Raw genomic sequence first — 12173 nt, forward strand, 5'->3', positions numbered from 1 at the left:
TCTCTCTTTTCCTCCCTTGAATTGAATCCTCTCTTCCTCCTCCTCTCCTCTCCTTCTCCCATTTCCCACTACCACCATGGATCCCTTCCACCACCTCAACTCCTCCTTCTCCAACCCATACCACCCCCTCCTCGCCTCCCCTCCCCACCACTTCGCCCCCGACCCACTCCCCCCTCCGCCTCCGCCTCTCCTCCCCGACCCCCCGCCCTCCTCCTCCGCCGACCGGGAGCGCCTCCCCCAGTGGTCCCACGCCGAGACGGCCGCCTTCCTCGCCATCCGCGCCGACCTCGACCACTCCTTCCTCTCCACCAAACGCAACAAGGCGCTCTGGGAGGCCGCCGCCGCGCGCCTCCACGCGCTCGGCTTCTCGCGGACTCCCGATCAGTGCAAGTCCAAGTGGAAGAACCTCGTCACCCGCTTCAAGGGCACCGAGGGGGCGCTGGCCGTGGCCCCGGATCAGATCATGCTGCAGGGTGGTGCTGCGGCCGCGAGGGGGGCGTCGACTGCGGCTTCGCCGTCGTCGTTTCCGTTTCATGATGAGCTGAGGAGGATATTCGACGCCAGGGTTGAGAGGGCGCGGGCATTGGAGAGGAAGAAGGTCAAGGGGAAGGAGCCCGATGAGCAGGACGATGGCGGCGGCGAGGGGGATGAGGAGGACGACGAGGAGGCGGAGCAGGCCGAGGAAGATGATGGAGACGGAGCCTCGGGGGACACTACGAGGTCTGGGTCGAAGAAGCGGAGGAGGAAGGCGGTGGCGGCCGCGGCGGCGGCCAGGAGGACGTCGGGGTCGGGCGGGGTCGAGGGCGAGGTGGAGGCCATGCTGCGGGAGTTCATGCGGCGGCAGCTGGAGATGGAGGAGCGGTGGATGGAGGCGGCGGAGGCGCGCGAGGCCGAGCGCCGCGCACGCGAGGAGGAGTGGCGGACAGCCATGGTCGCGCTCGGCGAGGAGCGGCTCGCGCTCGTCCGCCGCTGGCGCGAGCGCGAGGACGCCTGGCGGGCGCGCGCCGAGGAGCGCGAGGAGCGCCGCCACCAGCTCGTCGCCGCACTGCTCGCCAAGCTCAACGCCGGCGACGCATCCGCCTGATCCACGCATCCAATGTTGTTCTATCCGCACGCACCGCCGCCGGTACGAACCGATCGATTCCATCCATTCCCCTCCTCATCCTGATGATCAACATCTGAATGTAGCTAGTGATTAGTGAATCTGTTCTTCCCCCATGGAGATCGAATCGATCGTAATTACTGGATTGTTCTTCATTGCTCAGGACAATGCACCGCCGCGAAGCGCGCGCCCCGACCGGCCGATCCATTTGCTATGTTAGATCATCAGCCGTTCTAGTGATCGATCGATCGATCAATCCATGGTCTTTAGTCTTTCCCATCTCATCTTTTGTTAGGGTTTCTCTTTTCTCTGTAGAAGACAGTGAAGAATGGTCAAGAAATTCAAATTAAGGAGGTGTACTGCTATAGCTAGCTAGCTAGCTCAGTTTGATCAAATGGCCAGTCAGGTTAATTTTGCAACTGATGCATCAAACGTCTGACTAATTCTTTAGTTAGTTAATTTGCTAGTATTAATTAGCTAGCTAGAGTAGATATCTATCCAGCCCATGCCATCTTCAAGCTCTGATCATATCAAGCTTCAGGAGGAAGACATATTGGCTCGAGCTAGCTTTTCCAACGCATGGATGGGTAGTTGCATTTATGCATGCCTTTGCATGATCAAATCGATGTGCTATCTATATATCTTGTCCTTCCTCTTGCAACCGTGGCTAGCTATATCTTCTTTTGAAGATGATCGGTAGAATCTCTGCAGGAACAAGGGTGGTGGTGGTGGTGGTGTGTACGTGCTGATTCCTCCCGTTCATTATATCTGCTGCTTTTCAGAGAGAGATATCTCTCTGCGTGCAGTGGTGTAGCTTTTGGGCGACATGGTCTCGCTAGATCTTTCCTGCTTTTCAGTTTGCATGGTAAAGAGATTTGCATCTGAAAAGTTTCTCTTGGTGCATGAGAGAAGAAAAAAAAGATGAGAGATGCTTGTTGCATTGTAGTGGATGGAACTAGCTAGCTTGTTAGCTACTACTACTATAGGATATGTATGTCTGTGTGTGTATACATATATGCATATGCATGCATGATGGGGTGCAGTGTGCAGTCTTTGCTTTGCTTTGCTTATCATGGAGGAAGGGTATTGATGCCCTGCATGAAAAATATGCCCATGTATGCAGATTGCAGGCAGCCATCCATGTGAGATAGAGAGAGAGAGAGAGAGAGGTGTAGAAGCCATTATTAACAGCCACTAGAACAACAATGCTGATAGTAATACACCATGCATATGTTGGTGGCGATTGCCAGCCTGATATATAATTGTTAAGATTAGCTCAAATGGGCTCCCTGATGATGTCAAATGCGCGTCATTCCGGCCTGGTCATGGCATGCCTAGTAAAGGCCGTGTCATGCAGGGTATGAAACCATGGACCAGCTGCTGCAGCACAGTGTGTACGTGTAGAAAAGTAGAGTATGAATGCAAGCGTATACATGTAAACGTTCGTTTTTGTCAGAAAATTGCAAACCTGTAGTATTATGTAGTTTAGCCGCTTTATTAAGTGGTTTTATGTTTTTTTTTCTTCAGCATACACACACATATTAGCTGTTGTCATATGTACTGCTATGTGTTGAGCTTGTCTAGTTACCATTTTGTCGTAAGTTACTATATATTCTTGCCTAAAAGTAGTAGCATTTAGATATATAAACCATGCAAGAAAATATGCAGTAGTTAAGCTCTATATCTATGTGAAATCTTCATGCGAAAGCCACATGCATGATATCAATTACATGTAAGACTATACTGCCCAAGCTGCTAACTTTAGTGCATGTGGTAGTAGCTTCCAGCATACTCAATGGTGCGTGTGGTCAGTAACGACAGCAGTTTGTTGGGGGCAAAGACGGTTGTTTTCTGAATTCTGATCATGAATGGTATATGTCACTAAACAATGGGTAAGATGTATGAATAAGAGATGCGGAAGAAACACATCACCATTGATTTTGCAGTTTTTTTTTTTCAAAACATGCTCATTAGTCTGTCTGCACTTGATTCCTTGATTGTGCTTGAGGGTAAAATAACTTGCTTTAGCTATATATATGTGCTACCTTTCAAAACATGCCATCAATTTAATTAAGTACTCCTATGAATTTTTGCACCGTCAGCGTATCATCAATATAGCCATTATCTATCTAAGATATGCACAAATTGCCTAGTTGGTACGTTTCAGCTTTCTTGACATGTCCTGCTCACTGTTCACTTTTGGTGCGTGTGACCTTGAGTGTTCACAATGGCAACAAGCAATCAGACTGGTGAGATGATGACTAGCAAGATGTTTCATCGATCCATGTTTGTTTGGTTCTAGCACCTCAATAATATGTATATATGGTCAATAAAATGATGATCTTTATTTGGTTTTTCTATTAATCTCGTTGATTGGAGGTTATTTGATGTAACAATACAAACAACCATTTACTGCATTCCATTTTACAAATGTTGTCAAATTTTAATATAAACAACCATTAAGATTTAGAATTTAATTAATAATTTTGTGAAGATGTTCCCAATTTCTCTGGCTTTTTATGATTGTTTATAATACCGGTATAAATGCACCTAGTTGGAATAGAAAAAATACCTGGTGTATTTTCCCAGTTGCTGTACTATATAAGTATTAAATTAAACAGCTAGCAGCAGGCTCTTTGGTGATGAGTGATGACACTGCTGATTTCGTTACAATTAATATACTACTATATATGAGTAGTTGATAAGATCTTGTCGTTGTTGTTTCTGTCGTGTTTGTTGTATATGATGGGTATTATATGACTTCTTCTATTTTTTTTTTTCAAACTTGGGCATTTGTCTATTATTAGTGCTCACACGTTATGACGGTTTCATCACGTCGATCTGATATCATTCTCACATTTAAGATTAAGATTGTCTCTTGATCTATAGGAGTAGAAAATGCACACTTGTTATCTTTCACAATACTGAGAAAGTACTGGCTGGCAATGTCAAAGATATATCTGACCTCTTTCTAGTAGGGGTAAATGGGTAATTCAATTTGCAATAATCCGTAGAATATTTTAACTATCCGGCAAACTACCAGAATCTAGTTGACTGCAGAATCTACGGTGGAGTAAGCAAAAATTAATTAACAACAATTTATGATCGATAGGAGGACAAATCTGTCTCGGGTGGCCCACGCATGCATATTCCAGGTGTGAAGTCATGGGTCGCATGTTTAGCCAAAATCTGGAGAGAGACCACTTGAAACACGCAATTAATATATTCCCCTCAGTCCAGTCTAAAGCACCAATAACATCTGTGATACATACTGATGTGACTGACAAGTAGACAAACGACTAATTGTGCGTTTAATTACAATACCCCTGAATCCTTAAGCAGCTGATCGATCGATGGCGATGGATTCAACGATGAGACTGGGCAATATGTTCTGATCAATGTCGTATGTCGTATCTTATCAAGGAGATTTCTATTGGTTTTTTCATATTATCTTATTAACTAGTAATTTATTCCAAAATAGAAAGAAATTGTGAATCAAAAAATGGTTGATTGGATAAACAGTAATATGCATAGTACCTATTTTATTTTTTTTATATTTGGTAACAAGATGAATCCGAAGAAATACTTACAATGCGATCATCGTTTTCCTCCAATCTTAAACTCAGTCTAAGTATTCAAATCAAAAGATTAACTGATGGTCAAAGTTTTAGAAGTTTGATTAATTTTTTTTCTAAATGTGAAATACTTGTGGCCACTCAATAGAGTACTACGCTAGCTAGACATACATATACGCAGTCTGTTAATATATGTGTTTATGGCTAGCTAGCTTTTTTTTAGATAATGTTATGGCTAGCTAGCTAGTACAGCTTCTTTCATGAACAGTTATATATTGTCCTGCGTGTGTCCTTCCAGATCACAACAAAGCGAACAACTGTCGTGCTGACACGTAGTGCCAACTAATTTTGTCGCCGCTTCCTCATCGCCTTGCTTGCCAACTTGCGTATGTGCATGCATGATGCATTATTTGAAGGCCAATCGATCGATCGCGCGTTTAATTGTTTGGATGATTTGCATCCATGCAAGTTGCACCCAAAAAACATCTCACTCTCATCAGCTAACCAAGCACGGAGCATGCGTAAACGTTACAAACTTTGATGTGCTATATATTAGGGGGAGTGATTTATATATCTCCGGCCCGAGTATTTTTTTTCTTATTAAAAACATATAAATGTAACTATACTACGATTAAAGTATGATTATAATTTAGCTGGGACGAAGTATATATCTCATGTAGATAAAAGAATCTCAAAGATTAAAAGATGTTTACTTTAGATAAATCTAAAGTAGCTTATAATATAAAATGGAGCTAGAGAGTTGCTCTAGATAAATGAACGGTCCGAGTATTTGATACGGTGGTCAATAACACTCTAAGGGCGGGTAAACGTGTGGAATGGATACACACAGAGTTACTTAACTAATTTGATGATTAACTTCTACAGTTAATTTCGAGCTGTAACGTAACGTACTGTAGGTGGGAAATCTCGTAGCTGCGTACACACGATCCAACGGCCGTACGTCGTCAAATTTGGCTACCATGAACACACGCAGGCATATGCGCGTACACGTCATCACATCGATATTAGTCCATGATCATCATAATATGCTTGGCCTGGCAGCTACTTGTTAAAAGACTTTTATTAATTATTGTGTAAATTTATATACTTTAAATAAGTGTATAGATTTATTAACATGAAACCGAGAAGTTTATAATATAAAATACAGACAAAGGTTCACATGGTAATAGTCCATTTTTACACCTACTATCATTTACCCGACATTTTAACATTTTGTTAACCATTATCATAATTTTTTCCATGTATTATCTTTTAACTAATGCATATATTTATTACTTATACTTCGCACAAAAAGTATAGAGCTGGTGTAGGGATTGACGTACTGATCTATCTGTTTTATATTAAAAGATTTTTTAGGTTTATCTAGATTCGTCCATATATCAATGTATATATTTTGTATATGTGTTTAAATTTATTAACATATATATAAATCTAGTTAAGACCAAGAAATCTTATGATATGAAATGGGGGAATATTTTTTTACTATTTTTTCCAAACAGATAGAAAGTTAGCAGTGAGACGGTGATAGATTCACCAATCAACACAACCACTGGACAAGTTTACAAGTATACATATCATCACACCTTTATCCAATGGGAAGAAGAATTGGTTGGGCTTCCTCTTCTTATTGGGCCTGATTTTACTTTCTATGGCGTCTTCAAGCCGGCCGGCGATATGGGCCGTCGACGTCGAGCAGAATGGGCGGGAAGGAAGCAGGCGGAGACAAATACTACTACTCGTTATCCGAAACGGAAGGAACACCTCAACCAAAACCTAGCCAGCTGAGCTGAGCTAAACCCTCTCGGAAAATATCTCGCCGTCGTTGAGCTAGCTACCTGAGTACGTATCTCCATCCATGGAGGCAGCGGCGCCTGCGCTGACGACGACCACCCGCGGCGGCGGCAGCTGCTTCGCTCCCGGTCGGAGGACGACGGCGGCAGCGGCGGCGGATTTTGGGGCGGCAAGGGTGCTCCCGGGCCGGCGCCTGCGAGCGCTGCCGCCGGAGCTGAGCGAGATCCTGAGCCCCAAGCTGGTCCCCGGCTCGCCGGCCTACACCGGCGACACCTCCTCCCTCATCCCAATCAGGCGAGTATAGTGTTATATATATGCTTCTCTCTTGCTCCTCCACAAGCTAGCCTCTGATGCACTGTACAAGTTAGTTGCAGTTCTTCACAGTAAAATCAATCAAATTCAGAATGAAGCATATGCATGATTTGATGGTTGGCAGATACGCTATATTTAAGCCTCAAATATTTGTTATTACAGATATAATTATACATTGTTCGCTAACACAAAAAGCTATATATCTATGCCATCAAACACTGTCACAAGCTAAGATATAGTACTCTTAATCATTCAAGCATAACTGTATCTTATATGAAAGTCACAAAGCAGCCAGGCAATGACAGAAGTCAGCTGTATCTTATCTGAAAGTTGGGTGCAAATTGGATAGCCACATTATGAGCAGCACATCCAAGCTCTGATCTTTAATTGGGCCAAAACTAGGCCTTGTTGTCTCTTGGTCCAGGTATACTCTGGGTTGGGCTTGGGCTAATTGTTGGGAGGGCCTTAGTTTCACATGACCTTCTCTTCTCCTTTTCGTTTCTGTGCTTAGTAACAATGGCAAGTTAAAACTCACTGTATTTTACACCAGCTGCAAAAACTTGAGCTTAAATTACTTCTGTCACTACTACTAGGCAGCTCAGTATGCATCTAGTTAACTACATAATATCCCATTTTATAGTTGCCACCAAATTCAGGATTAATTGGTTTTCTAAATGCAGTGCTGTCATGCTGCTCTTCTACTTCGTGTCCAACTGGGTGGTGCCTGAGTTCATCATGAAGGGGTTGCAGGAGCCGAATAAACCTGAAGAAGATGAAGCTACCGCTGCACCGGCAGCAGCCATGTCCGGCACCGCCGATGGCCAACCTGAAACTAAAACCAGAGTCAAGGTGAAGAAGACAAAGAAGAACAAAAAGGCTGCCATCAAGTTGTAGTACATACAAATATATATGCATCAATTATTGTTAATATCCTATTGCTCCCCTCATGATGATAATAGCATCATCATGATCAGTCAAACATCATACCCAGAGTGCTAATTATAATCGAAAGAGAAGATCAATTCTCCATCAGAGGGGGCATGCTGTCTTAATTAAGATAGATGTAATCATGTTCTGGATCTGTGAACACCTCAAATGAAAGATGATTATCATTCCATTGCATCTGTGCTTATTAGCCAATACCATGAATCAATCAACAGCTAGCACTAGGTATTAAAGTTTGGAGATGAATGAAAGGTGCAGAGACCAATTGGTACAACAGGTGGGGCTTAGTTTGTAGTGTAGTAGTAGCAGGCAAAAGGGGGCAAATCAGTCAGTTATCAGTGTGGTGGGCTGAACTCCACAAATCCTCTCATCAACTGGTACAACAGTACTAGTTGTTGTTGTTGTTGCCATCACCATACACAAACACAACAGCATCAATTGGAAAGAAAAGCAAAGGCCTTGCCCAGCTGAAAAAGTTTGGGACCAGGGGCAGGCAGAATCATCAACTTGCAAGCATTTTTTTAGGTTTCAGCTTCATGGTTTCAATTGAACAATCAACAACAAAAAACTTCAAGGATGTTTACATGGGTCATAGAGTTTTATTAGGGTACGGAATTCTATTAAATCTTATGGGAAAAATCTATCCTTGTGGCCGTCTCAAATAAAAGAATGAACTGTGGAGCCATGTGAAATTCACATGTAATAGCTACAAGGTCAAACCTCTCAAAATTCATGTACTTATTTCTCCAATAGTTTGATTGAGAAAATCATATTCTACAATCCCTTATGATTCAACTTGAGAAGCCACACTTTTTTTTTGTATTTTTTTTATGTGGCAGATTCCACAGGAGTGTAAATTTGTTGTGCCAAAATTTTGCAATTTGTCATGTACCATGCCCTTCTAGAATATCATGACGAGAGAGTGGCTACTCCTACACAGAAATTGTTGTAATATATAACCCAACGACCAAAATATGGAGGCACATAACCACTTGCAATGAACTGAAACCATATGTATTGCATAGATAGATATTCCATTTCTTGCTTTGAAGCAACAGAAAAAACCCACACCCACACATCACTCTGCGTCGCCTCATCCCATTTCGATCAGAAATAGGTACTGCAAAATCTTCCTACTTGCTTCAGAATCCAGAACTCTCCATTAATTTCTCGAAACAAGTGTCCCTAGTACAGTGATGGAAAAGAAAAACGAAAATACAATAAGATTCAGTCAATTCACAGCCATAGATAAAAAGCAACAAACATTTCTTTTTTTCACTCTTGTTATGTTCGTTTGTGAATTCTGATGGCATTTAATTTTGTGTGGTTAAGGAGGAGCCCAGGGCATGAGATGGCACTAGAAGATCAAAGCCATGAATGGTAGAAAATCATCCACACAACTAAGGACAGTGCAAAGCCAGCCGGTAGGCCGGCCGGCCTACCGAAGAGTCAAAGGCTTCCATCGTTTCACAGTTGCAACTGTTTATAAGGTAAAAATTAAATTTTTAAACTTAATTTTGAACTTGATTTTGATGTTTTTTTCACTATGGTTTATTTTACAACTTTTGATTTTAAGTTGTTATGGACACGTATATAAAAGTTTTATCTGTAAATTATTTTTCATTCGCAAAAACGCGTGGATGGAAGCCAAAACCAAAAGAGAGGCAAAGAAAGAGAGAAAAGTTTCAGAGAGAGAGAGAGAGATGACAATTCAGAATTCACTCTGGTGATGGTGATGGTGGTGGTGGTGGTGGTGGTGGTGTTGATGGCGACAAGCCTCCTCTCGACACCGCAAAAAATCGGCACCATTATCGCCATCGCTAGCTAGATGCCGGTGGAGTTGTGCTTTGCATTGCATTGGCTTGTCATCACGCGCTTGCTCTTGCTGCCTAGCTACATACATGCATACATACAGTGCCGGTCTCTTTCATGGCCATGGAAAATTTTTTTCACTCCTTTCTTGCTTTCCTTGCCTTTGGGAAATTGCTACCTGAATATATGATAGCTAGCAATTCAACTTCGATCGATCGATGAGATATCTGTGTTCACCAGTGGTTGCTCCTGAAATCATCTTGCCTGTCCCCTTTTTATTTTTTTTTTCTGGCAGAGGTTGTGACAAATACTCAACAGTTCATCCATGGCATGTGAATTTTTTTCAGTCAATTCTGAATTACCTTTAGTTTGGCTTACTGATATCCAGAAAATGGGTAGTACACTCGTTCTCCAGATATCTGGCACTACCATATTCTTTTCTAGTAAAGAAAACAACTTTTTTTTCTCTGCATAATTCAGGTTTCAGACAATATCATGGAACTTCTTTCATGTTTTGATGTAGTCACATATATGTGTATACCTAATACTGCCTTATTGATATATGATTGGGACAAATTCAGACAAATTAAGCAGAGCCACAACCAAAACAATTAGAAGAAAAGACCAAGAACCATGATTGCTGAGTCCACTACCACAGGCGTCATATTACCAGTGGGGTTGGCTAAACATGCATAGAGACACAGCAAAACATGGACCAACGGTTTTGCCCAAATCCAAGTTGGGTTAGGTATGACTTGGCCTGTTTTTACCCTATCTGGCCAGCCTATAGATATGTATATATACACGGCTAGCACAAAGCTTTGCTTTTGATGCAACCAATCATCATCAACTCGAGCATGGACTTGTATTATCATGGCATCGATCTATCAGGGCTTGTGTTAATTGAGGTGTTTTGTTCTTCAGATTAATTAAAAAACTGAACCCTGAGCCGACCACCAAATAAGAGCAGATTCATTAGAGAAGCTAATGAGTGAGTACCAACCTGCATCTATCATCAATCTTGGTTTGTCTAGAGCACATACGACCTGTAGACTTTAGTACTATCTGAATTTACATTTGTAAGGCCTTGATTAGTTGCCAAAAATTTTTAGCAATAAGGCCACGTCAAACGTTTAACCGAATATCGGAAAAGGATTTTGGACACGAATAAAAAAAACAAAATTTAAATTTTGCCTAGAAACTGTAAGACGAATCTTTTGAGTCTAATTAATCTGTTATTAGCACATGTTGATTACTGTAGCACTTATGACTAATCATGTCATAATTAGATTTAAAAGATTCGTCTTACAATGTCTCATATAACTGTGTAATTAGTTTTAATGTTCATGTATATTTAATGCTTTATTTAGATGTGCAAAGATTTAATATGATGTTTTTTTAAAAAAAATTAGAAACTAAACATGGCCTAAATCTGAATTTTCTGCTCTTGAACAGAGTATACGTACATACGTACGTACACAGGTAGGGCCTACAAAAGTACTACTACGTACATAGGTCGAAGGTCCTACTAGTGTACTATATGGACTCATCGTCTTGGTGTTTAGATTGAGAAAATCTTGATGTTTAGATTGAGAAAATCTTTGGTAGAAGTGTCACGTCAAATATTTGATCGGATGTTGGAAGGGGTTTTTGGACACGAATAAAAAAACGAATTTCACGGCTAGCCTAGAAACCGCGAGACGAATCTTTTGAGCCTAATTAATCCATCATTAGCACATATTGGTTACTGTAGCACTTATGGCTAATCATAGACTAATTAGGCTCAAAAGATTCGTCTCAAGATTTCTTCCATAACCGTGCAATTAGTTTTTTGGTTCATCTATATTTAATGCTTTATTTAGATGTTTAAAGTTTCGACGTGATGTTTTTAGAAAAAAATTTTAGAAACTAAACAATCTCAGTTGCCGCGAGACTATGTTGACCGTTGACCAGTCAATCAGTCCACGCAGAGGCGCTGACCAATTGACCGTGCAAGCATGTGTTACTTGGACTAGAAGCTACTTCAGGTAGAATTCAAGCCAGCTTCAGTGAGTTTAATTTTTCTAACCAAGAACATATATAATTGATCTTACAAATTAAGCTGTCAAATATCATTTCCTTCTGTGCATGCATGAACTAAATTAACCTGTCCCCGTTTCTGCTGAGTTAATCACAGCCAGCTGGCTGGCTATCCATCAATCAAATCGATTCCAAAGTTTGCACACAACTGATAGGAGAGCGACAGTTAGTTCTATATGTGTGCAAAATTACTGGAGTTCAGTTGGTGGTTAGCAGATGACAGCTGAGGGAAGCCAAGCTAAGGCCGGTGTTGAAAATCTTGATTCAATCTTGAGGATAGATAAGAGTCATATAGCTGCAATCAGGTTTCACTTAGCCGATGCAGAAAGGCAGCTGAGCTGAGCTGGTCTAGTCTTCCGGCGAGACCATTAATTAATGAAATGCTGACTTGGCTAATTTGCTAATTGAGGTCATCGATTAACTGCTGATAGCTACGTGCACCGCAGCACGCGTGATGGCTTCGACCAATGGCTGCATGCATTTTGCCTTGCATCCAGGGCACATCATTTCTTCTCATGTACAGTTATAGCAGCTTA

The 12173-nt window shown here is 41.7% G+C and overlaps 2 protein-coding genes across 2 annotated transcripts; both read left to right on the top strand.

The window, feature by feature from the left end:
- On the top strand, nucleotides 1–1839 carry LOC102701547 (trihelix transcription factor GT-3b-like). The gene is made up of 2 exons (XM_040524274.1): nucleotides 1–1126; nucleotides 1266–1839. The coding sequence occupies exon 1, from the start codon at nucleotides 77–79 to the stop codon at nucleotides 1082–1084; it is 1008 nt and encodes a 335-aa protein (XP_040380208.1). The 5' UTR covers nucleotides 1–76; the 3' UTR covers nucleotides 1085–1126; nucleotides 1266–1839.
- A 4614-nt stretch (nucleotides 1840–6453) lies between these two features.
- Nucleotides 6454–7941, top strand: LOC102701824. Its single transcript, XM_006654890.3, has 2 exons — nucleotides 6454–6783; nucleotides 7482–7941. Exons 1-2 carry the CDS (start codon nucleotides 6554–6556, stop codon nucleotides 7693–7695), a joined length of 444 nt encoding a protein of 147 aa, XP_006654953.1. The 5' UTR covers nucleotides 6454–6553; the 3' UTR covers nucleotides 7696–7941.
- The last annotated feature ends 4232 nt before the right edge of the window (nucleotides 7942–12173 follow it).

The sequence above is a fragment of the Oryza brachyantha genome, chromosome 5 (genome assembly GCF_000231095.2).
Source record: "Oryza brachyantha chromosome 5, ObraRS2, whole genome shotgun sequence".
Taxonomy (NCBI): Eukaryota; Viridiplantae; Streptophyta; class Magnoliopsida; order Poales; family Poaceae; genus Oryza; species Oryza brachyantha.